General features: G+C 37.1%; 1 protein-coding gene and 1 long non-coding RNA gene across 2 annotated transcripts; one reads left to right on the top strand and one right to left on the bottom strand.

The window, feature by feature from the left end:
- The first annotated feature begins 812 nt into the window (after positions 1-812).
- On the top strand, positions 813-10667 carry LOC139130647 (uncharacterized). Its single transcript, XM_070696389.1, has 4 exons — positions 813-928; positions 4809-4925; positions 8225-8361; positions 8684-10667. Exons 2-4 carry the CDS (start codon positions 4847-4849, stop codon positions 9008-9010), a joined length of 543 nt encoding a protein of 180 aa, XP_070552490.1. The 5' UTR covers positions 813-928; positions 4809-4846; the 3' UTR covers positions 9011-10667.
- Positions 1503-12942, bottom strand: LOC139130648 (uncharacterized). The gene is made up of 2 exons (XR_011551932.1): positions 12610-12942; positions 1503-2248 (listed from the first exon to the last, which is right to left on the bottom strand). It is a non-coding gene; the product is annotated as an uncharacterized lncRNA (long non-coding RNA).
- Between the last annotated feature and the right edge of the window lie 2622 nt (positions 12943-15564).

The following is a 15564-nucleotide window of genomic DNA, read 5'->3' as shown; positions in this document are numbered from 1 at the left end:
AACACCGGTCAACTTTGATTAAAATATCTGCCAAATCAAGCTGTAACTATGAATTATTCGTTATCGAAGCTGGAAAGCTTACAATGAATATTTCAGTGACAGATCTGTCGAATTTAAGTACCCTGTCTGTATACTTGTATTCATCACGGAACGTCCTCTTCAAGCATGATGAACTTATTCCAAATGGGTAGTTGTACAGTACAATATGTAAGTCTGTGAATATTGCCCAAGTTTCAAGCAAATAATATTTCATCTAAAGCCGATCTTTGTATAGAGGATTTCCCTTTATTGTAATTCAAAGCTTCCCCAGAACGATTTATTGATAAAATTATGGTTGCCATGACTACGTGGCAGTGCTGTTTGAGCTATAGAGTTGAAAGGTACACCAACCTACTAAAATGAAGGCACATTTTCATAGGATAAACTATACAAAATAACTGAAATTATCAAGGTGCGAAAGGGGAAACAATTGATGTCAACTGCTCACTTCTATATTACTATGTATGTTAAGCGCAAATTAGTCGCAGTGCAACTGGTTTGAAAAAGAAAAAAATTACAGACAGAATTGACATTTAACAAATCGTGTTGGACAGGCGCTCTTCAAATATCCTATTTTAGATATGAGTCTTTTCATGCGTACTTAATGTTACTAGAGTCACGCGAACGCCTCTGCCAATGTATATAATTTGTACGGTATAGATAGGATATTTCATAAAACTTAGCCAGTTTTCATTACAAATACGAGCTCATAAACTTTTTCAACTTTCAGCGCGATTACATTTATTGTCACGCACTCACTTCGATGTAAATATAAAGAAAGAGCTCCAGAAAAGCACACACAGGGGCGTTAGCTGTGCCTGGTCTGGCAGAAGAACGCATGGAATTCACGTCATGGTGTGACATTTGAGAACTCAAATCAAGAAGAAAGGTAAAAGTCATGCGTTTCGTCTTCTGCACTATGGCGCGTATAAGGCCAATATTCGAACTCCCAATTTTCCGCGCCATATCTGCACCTCTAAGTTACACAAATATACTTGTGCACCTCCAAGCTACACAAATATTCTCTAACATATTTTACGTAATACTCTCGATCTGTATCGTTTTCCCAGTAACAGTCACGGCCTGCACTTTTCTCCGCAGTAAATCTCTCTCTCTCTCTCTCTCTCTCTCTCTCTCTCTCTCCCCTTCTATAGCCGATTTCTGCAAATGTATCCTCAACTTTGCGGGTACCAGCCAACTCGCACTTTTTCAAACCCGCCCAGAACCAACTCGCCCTATTCCAACTCACCCGATACCAACTCGCCCAACTTTCTATTTTTGCCTTGATACGTCCGTTTTCTTTCTTTCTTTCTTTCTTTTTTTTTTTGAAGTATCGCTCACTAGTTGGCTTAATTATCGTACCCTGTTAATGTTTTTTCGAAACCTTTTATGTATGTTGTAATTCCTATACTCTCGTCGAACATGAAATTCATAATGATTTCTCTTTTGATGAATTCACAATGTCAATGTATGCAAAATGTGTTTATTATGGGTAAGCTTATGTTCGTTAGATACAATGAACATGTAGAATTCCGGGCATAAACATTTTTGTGCTCATTATTGCTTTGGATTTTCTCTATTTGTTAAATTCAATATGCTGTTTTCATTTTCAACAACTTTAGTCCTTTTTGAGTTTGAGATCTGAGCTTAAATGTTGATTAATGTATTACCACTGCATGCATCACCTTATCATCTGGGGTGTGGAGATGTGTCCCCAAAATATGCAATTGAGAAAGATCTGAACATTTTCATCACAGAGAAATATCTCTACAAGTACAAATCCAATTGATGTGAAATTGTGTTAAATTTCTTAATTTGGATTGTCTCATGCAGTTAAATATCAAATACAGCCAGTTCAACACTTTTGAACACATCTTGTCTTCTTAGTATTCCGATTTCGGTGCATTTTCCGAAAACGTCATATTCACCGCTGTACTCGTCAGCGGATATTTCAACAAGATTTGTAGAAGGAACTTGTCGTTCGATATACCCACAGGGTATCCAGACATCTGGTTGTTGTTGTTGATCCTATTATATCTTGGTGATGTCCTTACAATGGATACCATGATAACTTGTCCGGTTTTTAATTCGGTATCATAGCAGAGTGGACCCCAGAGAGTGACTTCAGCCTGATCAGACAAGTCTGCCATTGTCATAGTTCTTCATGGCATTGTTTCAGCTGACCATGTTGGTATGTCCTTCCGATATCCTGAATTGAAAAATATATAGGGAGGAAATGTTTGTGCTTTTATTTTCTGTGACACGTCACCAATAACTGTATCCATTGCAAGGATCTTTTAAAAGTTTGCATGTAGTAGCATTTTCAAATATTATTTACTAGTACCTTATCATTGTTAGTGTACAAATGGAGGGCTGATTTATTGTCGTATGTTCGATTACTTGGATGAACAGAATGTTGCTCCAACTCAGCTATGTCTTGATCTGTGTGGTTTCCTTCTCTGAGTCGATTGAGTAGTTGTGCAAATTGTAAATCATCCTTTTGTCTCATGATTTCAGTTTAATAATTCATGCATAATGAAATATTCCTGCCATAAGTTTGTTACTAGTGGTCCATACTCTCTTGTTAAGTCGCTGAATATCCAGCCATCCATGACAGGCTTTAGTTGATAAAAGTCACCAACAGTTATCAATGAAACATCACCAAATAATAGATTGTTGCCTTTAATTTGTTGAAGGCGCAAATTAATGAAATTGAAGAGTTGATGTCCAACCATGCTGATTTCATCTATGATAAGAACTGATAGGTTTTCGATATTTAGCTCTTAGTGTGTTCAGTTGGTAGCTGTCTAGTGCTTTGTATTTGTAACCTTGATTCGCTGGTACTTTGAATGCTGAATGTATTGTACTTCCATTGATATTATATGCTGCTTTTCCCGTTGGTGCACACAACCATAATCTACAGTCATAAGGATTCTCTCCAGCCAGTTGAACATAGATATCGATATAAAGCTTGATAAATTGCTTTTATTACAACAGATTTTCCCGTACAAGCACCCCTGTGATAAATATAGGTAAAGGATCTTTGTTCGTCTTGACTGATTTTAGAACATGATGGAATATTTCTTTCTGCTTTAAGTTTAAAGATTTCACCAGTGTATAATATTGGTAGTCATGGATACAACCAGATACAGTATTGTCATCATTGGCTGTATCGGAAGTCCTTACATCAATACCTATATCATATATGTCCACAGGCTAATAAGACATTATTTGTGTTGATATTTCCAGTTATGATCAAAAATTAATTATGAATATTGATAAATTATAAATATGAGTGTTACAGAATAATAAAATCTTGCTTTTTTACAAACAACGTCGTCTATTTTGTGTAAATACCTTCTGGAAACCCCATTGTTGTTATAATTATGATTATCTATAAATTATGATTATGTTTAATAAAATCATATTTTACACATTGAAATCTGCTTATGTAAACAACCCTCTGGAAACCCTTATCGAGTTCACAATCTATGCCAAAATATACAAGTGACACCATAACCAATGTTCAGTCTACGGCGAAAGTGTTCAGTCTACAGGGAAAGTTATCGCACATGCAATGCAATAATTTTACTTTGTATAACTTTACGAAAATGGTACAGGTGATAACCTGAGCCTGTCAGTGTTATAATAGGATGCAAAACGTTAAGCAATACCCCATCAATTAAACTGACTTATTTAAAGCCTTTTGTAATGAGGGTGGCAGGCAAGATTGGCTTTAGGATACAAAAATTTCCGCCACCATGGTATTGACCAATTCCTGTGGTAGCCTTCTACCAAACTTTTAGCTGTAATTTCAGTTTATTCCTATTGTAGCTTCAATATGCTACATTCAACATTTATTTCTCAGATTTCCTTAGCTTAGTGTATAATTTTGTTATTTTAATTACTGTCAACTTAGCTTTGCTACTAACTCTAACGGTAACCTCATTACTCTCACACTACTGTTACCTTATAACCCCAAATTTTCCAAGAGATGCATACACGATTTTGTCACTCAACAAACCATTTACCATTATGCTTTCTTCTTTCTCAATTTGAAAAATAGTCTTTCAGCCATATGTTGCACAACTGACTCTGTAAAAGGTATATATATATATATATATATATATATATATATATATATATATATATATATATATATATATATATATATATATATATATATATCTGATATATATATTTGCACACACACACAGCACACACATAGTGAACACTTCTTTGTAAAGGTATAGATGGGATGTTGCATCGTCAAGATCTGTGAGAGATATGTCCCAGCCTAATCAGACTATAAATCACTTTGACTTCGGATGATCTTGAATTGATTGACATTAATATCATGAGGCGTGAAAAATAGTTGACAAGACCCATCTGCTACTATACAATAGATATTTATTCTTCCTAACCTTTCGGATGTACACGGACGACCTTAATCAAAGGCTATATGGAAAAAAGCTCCCTAGGTTTCAGATGAATGGTGGGGCCCCTTAACAGGTGAGGTAAGTGTTAACTACCAGTCTTTTTTGTTAATTCCTATAGGATGGATGGTCTTGTCAACTATTTATCACACCTCATGTTTCCATCATCTACAATTACCCGCTGCAAATTCCACATTTGGACTGTGGTTGGACTGACCCACTTGATATTCACCACTTTAATATCACCTCGATCTTACTGTCATTGTCATAGCTGTGTACATGTATTTTGCTACTAATATGCATTATTGTTGCCATCTTTCTACCTTACCATAGGTTTGCCATATAACTCTGTATTGTACATCATTTCAAACATGAGGGCAAAAATTTCAACCGTTTTGTGCATATTATTGATATGGTTAACCTCCAGTATAAATAAAGCTTTTGAAGAAGGTGAGAACAGATTCAAATTTTAGATTTGAAAACTTTTCAAAATCTATTCAAAACTTTTATCCTGCTTGTATTCTCATGTATAATCAATTTCATCTGACCTTATTGACTTTTAACATTAGAAGCAGGTTCTAGCTTCGCTAACAATTATACTTAGATGTTAATAGGAAATTCCAAACAGGTCCAGGGTATGAATTGAATGTAGACTTTTACTCATTTCTTCACCAAATTATATTGTGATCATGTTTTGAACCTCTGTCATCTATTTGAAGCTTCAATCACAGGTACACTTTCTATTTGATGATCGCCTGAACGCAAGTGTATGCTCAAGTGAGGCTGCAGATATGACCACAAACATGACCAGTGGGCTGCTGCAATTGAGTCCAGTTATTTGAAAAACACTTCCGTAGTTTGATGGGAAAAATTGGCATGGTGGCTTGGGGCTCTTTTCAGTCTACAAATTGATGTATTTATCCTACTTTTGCATTACTGGATGCCATTGTGGTTGTGTCACTAATACACTCAAATGACATATAGTATATGTATGGCCAGTATATTTAAAATAAATAGTAAATTTGTTAGTATATGGACAGTGTATTTCGTAAAAATGGCATCAATGACACTTTGCTCACATTTGCTGAGACATAGCAGGCCAGAGTGAGTGTACATACAATTTTCAATAGATTCTATGGGCAAGCTTGTAATATTCATGAAGTCACAGGCATTATTGAACACATTTTGATGCACCTATGGCCATCCATCAAATACCAAGGTGAAGCATGTAATGGTTTGGGATAAGTCAGTTTCTTCTGCCTGGGGGGGCATGGGGGAGGGTGGATTATTTTTTTGCTGAAGTCAAAAAGTGGCTGACCCCCTATTCCAAGTTTTCAAAACAGGATGACCCCAGAACAAAGGTAAAACAAAAGGTGGAATATAAATTCAATAATTCAGTGTCTCTCTCTCTCTCTGTCTCTCTCTGTCTCTCTCTCTCTCTCTCTCTCTCTCTCTGGATGTCAATCATTAATATCAAAGACAGAAAACTTTGATGGGTGTTTAAACTTGCCGGCTATCCAGTTACATCTCCTGAGAAGCCATATCTATTTTTATAATTCGTAACCAAATCTGATGTACGCAGTCCAGTGTTTGAGAGGATCTTTTCTTTTACCAATTTGAAACCATGAAAACGCAATGACAAAAACTGCCTTTTGTTGTCTATTATTTTTAACAGTCATAAATGAAAGTATGAGCGAGTGTCAAAATTCCAAAACACATTTCAGACCCCCCATTGGGTATTTCAAAAACATGGTGACCCCCATCACCAAAGTCAAAAACAGAGTGACACCCCCCTCCCCAACTTAATTAGGCCAAAGAAACTGAGCAGTCCCTTGGTAACAGTTGCAATAGATGAGCACCGTGTGTATACCAGTCTGCCTGATACATCAAGATTAGTGAGAAAATCTACCAAATTAAAGGTGTCCTCTTGCAATATTGTGTTACATAGCATTAATGTAAACAATATTTGGTAATTCATCAAGCAGTAATATTTAATATTTGGTAATTCATCAAGCAGTAATATTTTAAGGAAACCACACAGGCTGTGTTTACAATTAACAGTAAGGGGGCTGGAGGAAATGTGATTGAAATCCTTTTTTTTCAGATCTCTCTACCCTAAAAAATTTTCAAGTCTCCCCAGTTTATATAATCCAACTTTTTCAAGTCCCCCCATTACCATATAGCTGCATACTTATTAGGGATGCATGGAAAGAAAAAATAAACATGTGTTTGACAGTTCTACTGGCAGATGTCGACACTTCCTGTCATAAGTAGTTTGTAGAGCAATATTCCTATAAGACAAGTTCTGAAATTGATTCATTTTCGAATGCATCAGTGGACTTTTTGGATTTAATCAGTCTAAGCTGACTTGAGTTAATCCAACTCTGGCCAGGTCAATGGCACCTGCTGAAGAGCACACAAAATGATGATCATGAGAGAGTATGCAAATTGTGAAATTTCCTGGCTACATCTTGCCAAATTGTCATTGTGAAAAACTGAATACAGTGACCTACCAAAAAATATTTTTTTCAAAAGTACCAGACATATATGACTTATATTCTGCTCAAAAATGACAAAACTGGAAGGTTCAAATATTCCATAAAATAAACGTTTTAACGTCTAAAACTTTTGGGTGTAATAATGGCAAATTTGGTAGAAAATAAATAATTCCATCCAGTCGCACATTTTTTTGTCAGAGTCATTACTGTTAAAAGGTTTACTTTTGTGTTATTTTACAATAAGAATGTGAAAATTTAGAAAATCAACTTGGGCATGGTGACCCCATGATTTTTGAAACTGATTTTTGAAGTTATGCAAATTACCTGTCATGTGATAGTTATGTAAACAATGGTGACACTGTAGTTACCAAATTGTTCCCCTATATCTAGGCTTTCAGAAAATGTATAATTTAGGAGGGTTATGAGCTTATTAACCACCAGAGAATTGTTAGATTAAAAAGGTCAATTTCTTGTCTTGGAACCTTAATGTTTAATATATTTCTATAGCACTTTTTCTGCAATAAAATATTCAAAAGCGCTTTACATCAAGTAAAACAATAAAAAGTATTGCATTCAATAAAAATACAAAACAAGATTTAAACAAAAATCTCATAAAATGTCCAATAATAATAAAAATTAATCAGTGCAGTTGATAAAATTGTTTAAAAAAAATGTTTTCAATTTTGATTTAAAAGGTTGAATTTCTGTTATGCACTTTAATTCAAGTGGGAGTGAGTTCCATAACCTTGGACAACAGACTGCAAATGCACGATCATTATACTTGTTGAAAGATCTTGATACAACAAGATTCATACCGGAATTTATCGGCAGATTATACTTATTAACATTGACTCTTTCTACCAAGTCACAAATATACTGTGGTGCCATACCATTTAGAGCCCTAAAGACCTGCAAGATAATTTTGAAATTAACCCTGGCCTTTACTGGAAGCCAGTGCACTTGGATCAGCGGGTCAGTAACACCATCATACTTTCTCAGATGAATTACCACTCTTGCTGCATCTTGAATATACAAGCCTATCACTACAATCTGAATAAACTCAAAGTTTACCCCCAAGGAACATGTATACCAAGTATTAAAGCAATCGAACTAGTGGTTTTCAGGGAAGAAGATTGTTTTGACCAAAAATCCGAAAAATTCTCCCAAAATAGAAATATTTCAATTTCTCTAATAATCATAATTAAATATATGACTTTCTCTTTTTCAAAATAACATATTTTTGTGTTGAAGAGGAAGAAGAAGATGGTGAAGTTGATTGTTTGATGGAAAAGAGTGATTTCAACCGTAGCATGGCAACTGAATATAGGATGTGTTTACCTGAGGATGATCCTTTCCAATTTAACCCATATACTCAATGTCCATTCTGGGTGAGCTATTTCCATTTCATTAAACTTCAAAAATATTATGGACCACAATTCATGCTACCTCTTTCATTCTCAAGTACATCTGATTTTGAAACAGAAGAACTTAAAATCTGATTGAATGTGTACTTCGCTATCCTTTTGTGGAAATTTTATAGGACTTTACAGCAGTAATTATTATTTTATAACAAAAATATACAATCGGATATACTGTAGTGTGGAAACAATAGAAATAACTAGAATTACTTTGTATATAATATGAATAATTTGCCACCTGGAATTTACGTGGAGACCTTAACATTTTCATTTGGTTTTTGTCCACCACTAGATGAAACCTGGCACACCGATATCAAATGCACTTCAAAAGGCTCCTATATGTCTTCCTGAGACCAAGGAATTGAGAGAGACTGTATTCCCATTCTATCCAAAGCGTCATCCACTGTGTCTACCCATCCATGCAATTTCACTTGCCTTTAAACTAGCAAGGTATCGTCTTGGAGCAGAAGCTAATACCAAATTGTTTTCTATTCGTAATGGAATGTTGAAGGTACTGGATGAAATGTGGAATGTTGATCATATAATGAATAAAGAGACTGTTTCTGTCACAGATGCTGAGAATGTTAATTATGCTCATGAACACATTGGTGAAATATAAAGCTACTGGGTTTTTGCATGTTCTCCGCTAATTTCGTTTTTTTGCACTCAGATTTATTATCGTAGAAAACTGTAATCTGGTTCAGTTATATCTAAATTTATTGAAAATCTACCAAATTTCATGTCTGTTACTTTTATTTATTTGACATTAAAGAGGTGGAGACCCTATAGTGGTTTAATGTCATAATGTTATACTATATGTAAAATGTTATATCACAACCTATATTGTACTTGTGGAGGTCGACAATATATGAAATATCATATTAATAATGTTCTCACATCACATAGATGGAGTAACTAAAAGTATCCTTTTATGTCTCTTCTGTTTTTCTGACATTCGTAAAGCTACTGAAAAGTTTTGCATCACGGTACACTCGTATTTTTGCCAAAGTGAATGGTGATAACCTCCGTCCCAGTGATTTTTCTTTGGATGTTACCCCCCCCCCCTTCGTTTTTTTCAATACCCCAATATTTTTTTTTGCAGGATGCACCCCCTTTTATTAACCCCTGTGATTTTTCTCTATCTACCACAGTACCCTCTCCCTGTTTATTTACACCTAGCGATTCCCCCCCCCCCATTTCTTTTTTTAACCCCCCCGCGATTTTTTTCTGGATCCTCACAAATATTTAAAATAATTTTGAAACAATCGGCACACCGTAGATGTACCCTTCCTTATTCTATCAACCCCAGTGATTTTTTTCTCTATTTACCACAGAACCCCTCCATTTTTATTTACCCATAGCGAGTTTTTACCTTGGATGACCCCCTCAATTTTTATTAATCACAGCAATTGTTGTTCTGGATCCTAAACAAATATTTAAAATAATTTTGAAAGAATTGGTGCACCATACTCTGACTACTAACAAAACAAGAGTTGTCTTTTAAAGCCCCAGTATTTGTAACTTTTAACCTTTTTTTATGTTCGAAATTACATATTATTCTCTTACATCCATCGTAAAATGTTGTTCAGTAAAGAAATAAGCCAAATTTGTGCTCCTGTAGTGACATACAAACGCTAGATATTGCCCGATCGAGTTGGATTGCCGCGCGGGTTTGTTGACAATTTGTAGGCTGTGCACGTGATCGAGAACGCCGATACTGATGACATCATCGAGCCTGCAACATTCCTGGGGCCTTGCCATGCCACGCCACTGCCCGGGTAATCGCCCATGGTCGCCGGCTGAATGACCTGCGAATGGTTTTATTTTGTTCTTCTCCGTTCAAATACGTACTGCTACTGTGTTTCAGAGGATACAGAACTTTGGCAGAGGAGGCTAACATTCTATTCTGGTACCGTGTGCGTTATATACGAATTATTCAAACTGCAGTCGGCAGTGCACCGACCCTGCAGTTGGTCACTTAGAACTCCGGGTACCGATGTAAAATCAAGACGACACTATATACACTTGGCTCACTTCTGTCTAATTGAGTAACTTGAAGTAATAAATTTTAGCTGATTGTCGCTTTAGCGGCAAGGTGATTGCGAAATCGAAGCAACATAGTTTGGCAATGTATGGTAGGCTGTCGAATGCAGTGAACGCGATGGCCTTTGGCGGCAAGTAAGGGAACCGTCAGTATTTACGACCTGGGGGTCATTCAAAATTTGAAAGTTATAAGGGGGTGCTCAAAATGTTTTTTCTTTGTCTTACTCTGTCCTCAATGACATAATGATTAGTTGATTATATATGTTTTACTCTGATACATATTAAATAAAAAGAAAATAAATACTCTAACAGTACAAATAAATATCAACTAGATGAAGCAAGGCAAAAAACTACAAGTAGGTGCTACTACTAGCAATACTTATCATGAAAGAGAAGATAGTGACGATGAGAATGATATCGTTGTTCATGTACGCAATGGCACCAGCAGCGACATTAAAGATGAGGATCAACAGTGGTGATGATGATGTCACACAGTAGTTTTCTGCAGTCGTTACCAGGGTTGGAAGGAGAGGCTGTGTCATGGAGAAATGTTCTCGACAGATATCACTATAAGTGCACTGGATCTAGGACAAAACTGAACTGTTGTGAATTCATCCTTTATATTATCATAGAAATGTATATTTTATTTGACTTGAGTTCAACAACCATTTGGACATTTAACCATACCATAATGACATGCTACCCATCCAAATTTAACAATACTATATGGTCGGAGACTGCTTATTAGGTGAGCTTTTATATCTACATATTATTACATGGGCTCAGGTAAGCAAACTTTCTGTTAGAGGGGGGGGGGTACTCAAAGTCATCATGGTTGGCTGGGGTGCGACTCAAAATTTCGGAGTTTCTAATGTAATTCCTACGACCCCCAGATCGTAAATAATGACGGCTCCCTAAACAGCTGTGAACGCCTGAGTCAGAATGATCGGGACCAGTATACGCACGGCTGTATCTCAGCGAAAATTTAGAAAAAAACAATGGAGCTACTGCTAAGAAATTTACAGACTCTTGGCTCTTGATGCATCAGTTACTGATCTTTTATACTGGTAAAAAGGCATTCTGAATACAGCGGTAAATTTCCTCCCAAACGACAAAGGATAACACGCGGGCATTCTGCAATGGACGCTGTCAATTTTACCTTGCTGCAGGCCCCACACCAATCTCGGCCCGGCCCCGCTGCACTTGTGCAGTCTACTACCTCCATGTAGTACAGCCTTACAGGTCTAGTAGCTGGCCAAACACACAAAAACAACGTCGCAGTATAAATTCCGTAGGTCAGAACCGTTGATCATAAATTTTCAGAATCAGTGATGTTTAAAAGTTTTGTATTGATCACTTCATTTAGGTTTATGTGAATGACTTTCTCATCGAGCTGCGTCTATAATTGTCCCGGGCATTGTCCATGCAAATTTGGGGCCTGCCTAGCTCCCTCCGCTCGTCTGTAGACTACAGCCTGAGCAAATTGTACAGTTGTGAAAGTCAGATATGTATCATGAATTTTATACAAAAATATAAACAACAGAATCAAACCAAGAGGTTAGTTTGCTGTCGGGCCGGGTGCGCAGGGGACGACTTTGCAGTGAGGCCGGGATCTCTCTTGTGTTTGAACGGGGTTTGAACTTCCATCGCATCGCAGCTAGCCGATACTTGTTGTACTACTGTAGTCCTTGTGAGGATTATATACCCGTTACGTTCGATATTATTTTGAAATACTTTTAAATTTAATAAGTAAGACTTTTGTACTGCATTCAAGATATAATTTTTCCTTTCTGAGCGTTTTCAATTACGCCGTACGGCAACGATATGCGAAGTTGATAGGCTGTGTTGCCTGCAGCGTAGCCGGCCGTACACAAAACTTCGTTTGAGTAGACGGAGCAGAATCAGTCCCGCCATTTATTTTCAACGAAATTTTCATTATTACTCAATAATGGAAGAAACGACTAGTTCAATGATTACAATGGTGAAGTGCTGAATTTTTATTCATATATGTTTTTCTCTCTCAATTCATTCAGCAAACTTGATCTCCGTACCATCGGTCACAACGTGCAGTGCCTTGCATGAAGCTTACAATCGACTGCCTCCGTCGTTAGTTTATCTGTTCAAGACGTTTGTTTGCACGGCTCATTATAGTCGGAACAATCTGTAAACACTTACATATTTATATCTTTCCGGTATTTCACCCAACTTTCGCGCGTTTTTAGCTGAGTCTCCGTTCGATGGACCAGACCTTTTCGAAGAACGTATGGTTTCTACGGACGCCACAGTAAAACTTGCGTAGATGTGGTTGAGCATGCGCGGTGGTGTGATTACGTTTCGTTTCGTGTGTCAACAAAGCTGACTTCTGGTCCGGACAAGAAGTCATTTTTCACTCCTTTTACTGTTAATCGTGAGGCGGGCTGGGCATGCAAACCATGCGATTCAGTATTAATTATGGTCTACTTTCACATACTGAGGATGTCATTTTAATCAAAAATATGAAAAAATTGTTAAAAGTTACAAATACTGGTCTTTAATGAACAATTTGCAGATTGTATTTTTCATAATATAAACAAAGAAATACCTAGTTGAATTTATTGTTAACTATTATTATTATACTGTATTACTTTATCTTTAAAGTTTGAACTTCTTTTTATATTACATTTTTATTGCCATAAATGTGATGTTACTCCTTTATTTTCAAGCAAGCAATAAAATATTATTTACTTCATGCATCATGCAGGGACTGTGCTCACATCCATGGTGTCTTTCTGATCGTCGTACTTGTTGTAAGCATAAAGTTAGACTCTCCACAGTCGCTGTGCCTTGTTTTGTGCGCGCCGCGATGGGTCTGCATTCGAAGGCTGTGCAGCTGTGAGCACGCGCTGCCAGACACAGCGACGGGGTCCAGACACTTCGCACCAAAACCAGTTCGCCCCACACAACTTCGTCCCAAAACCATTTCGTACCAAAACCACCTCGTCCCAAGTACTACTTCGCCCAACCCCACTTCGCCCCAAGTACCACATCGTACTAAAACCACTTCGCCCAAAGTATAGTACCGTCAACTCGTCCTGAAACAACGATGTTACGACGTATCACAAGGTTGTTTTTACCTGCAACTTGGAAGCATTAATGTGTTAGGACATTTTGGCTATCACGAACCATTTATTGTTGCATGAAACCATAAACGATAGAATAAGAAAATAGAAACACGCAAATGCTACAACTCAGGTGCCTTGCGCGGAATTGCACGATGTCAATTTCGCGAAATGCGTACACTTTCAAGATTTCAGTCCCAGGATGACAGAAAGGTGGTTATTTTCAGCTTTAGCAGTTAGCGATAAGTTTCGGGCAAAGTGGTTTGGGGACATGACTTTTGGGGCGAAGTGGTTTTGGTACGAGGTTGTTTTGATGCGAAGTGGTTTTGGTGCGAAATGGTATGGGACGAGATGGTATGGTGCGAAGTGGTTTTGGTGCGAAGTGTCTGGGAACCAGGATAGGTAGGATATGAATATTCATAAGGGTTGTGACTTCAAAAGAAACACCGATCTAACTGGGCGGAGAGAATATATACTAGTAGCTGGTAGACCTATATACGCTGTATGTTTTTATTTTTCATATTTAATTTTATTTGACTATGCTACCTGTCATTTTTGTTTTGATTAACGGATGTGTGGAGTTCTATAAAGTACCCGGATCAGGCAGAAATCCGACCGGTCGCTTGCAAGAACGTCCAGACCCTGGGATTCGCGTCGCGTCTCTGAAGGGCGCGCGCGTGTTCCAACAGGGAAGAACGCGAATCGCAGGGTCTCTGCCAGACTAGCATAAAGTTAGCGTCCAGTTCCTCCACCTACGGGGAGACTGTGGTTAGCGTCATGCGTTAGATAGCTATAAACGAGCATAAAGTTGGCGTCATCCACATCCTCGTTCTCAGCCTTGGGGTCACGCAAAAATGAGTTTCAAGGGTGATTCTAACAGCGTCAGCTTCACCACCGTCAGATCCGATTATTCCCGACTGCGTCTGATGGAATGATAAGTAAAAATGTGTTCCAAGTTTCAATCTCTTTAGATGATAATCAAAACACCGAGACGTTTGTATTTCATAATATTCAGTAACCTCGCATTTTAATATCTGATTCTCAGGATTAAGTTACAAGTTCTTAGCACTTAGTTCAAACGCTGTGTGTTTAAGGTGGTATGCGCCTCGAAAGTGAACCACTTAAACTTTTTCTCAAACTTTCCTTAAGAAATCTTTCAACCATTCTCTTTCAAAATCAAGAGTATAAATCGGGTGTCACCATGCACATTTTGGTACTAGATAACCCAAGATCTACAGATATTTAAAATTCAAAATGGTGGCCATCCCTGTGTTAACTCTACATAGAAAAATAAAATTTTCGAATTTGGAAAAACTAAGCCAATAAAAAGTTTTCTTACACCAAGAGCTTTAAAATGAGCCCCCACAAGTTGTATATCAGAAAAGAATTGTAAAAGTTTGAGAGTCTTAATATATGTCCCCGAGCTAGGCGCATTCTAACTTAAGGTGAAATGAAAGAATAATTTTCAAATTGCAAAAACTATAGCATTTTGCTTATCCTATCTCACATATGCTCATTCTATGTTCATTATGATAAAAAAAAAAAATTGTCGGGGATGCAAAAAATTAATCGCGTTTCTCAAAAATGTAGTTGGGGGACTGTCAGCCCTGCCCACAAAATAAGGCTTGTTTGGCATCGCCGGCACTTCAATGTCGCAGCGCTGTGTCTATCAACATCGCCGATGGTGCTTCATAATGATGATGATGATGACATTAACAACAATAATTTTCATACAACATTAACAACATTACAACAACATTAACAACAATAATTTTCATATTTTTCATATTAATTCAATTATTTTCATATTTTCCATAATAATATTTTTCGTATTTCTTTATTATCATTAATGACTACACTCATTGTGACAGTTTTCGGACAGGGTGGTGAATTTCGCCCAAAGTCGTTTCGTAAATGACCAGCAATACGAAATCTTATTACCATACCTTTCGAAACTTTATTGTGGTTATCCTCAAACTCCGTTGACACGACGGGAGTGGTATTGCAGGGTCAAAGTTGCCAAAGTTTTGAC

The sequence above is a fragment of the Ptychodera flava genome, chromosome 4 (assembly GCF_041260155.1).
Source record: "Ptychodera flava strain L36383 chromosome 4, AS_Pfla_20210202, whole genome shotgun sequence".
Lineage (NCBI taxonomy): Eukaryota > Metazoa > Hemichordata > Enteropneusta > Ptychoderidae > Ptychodera > Ptychodera flava.
The sequence above is the reverse complement of the archived record's forward strand: the minus strand, read 5'-3'. Positions and strand labels throughout refer to the sequence as shown.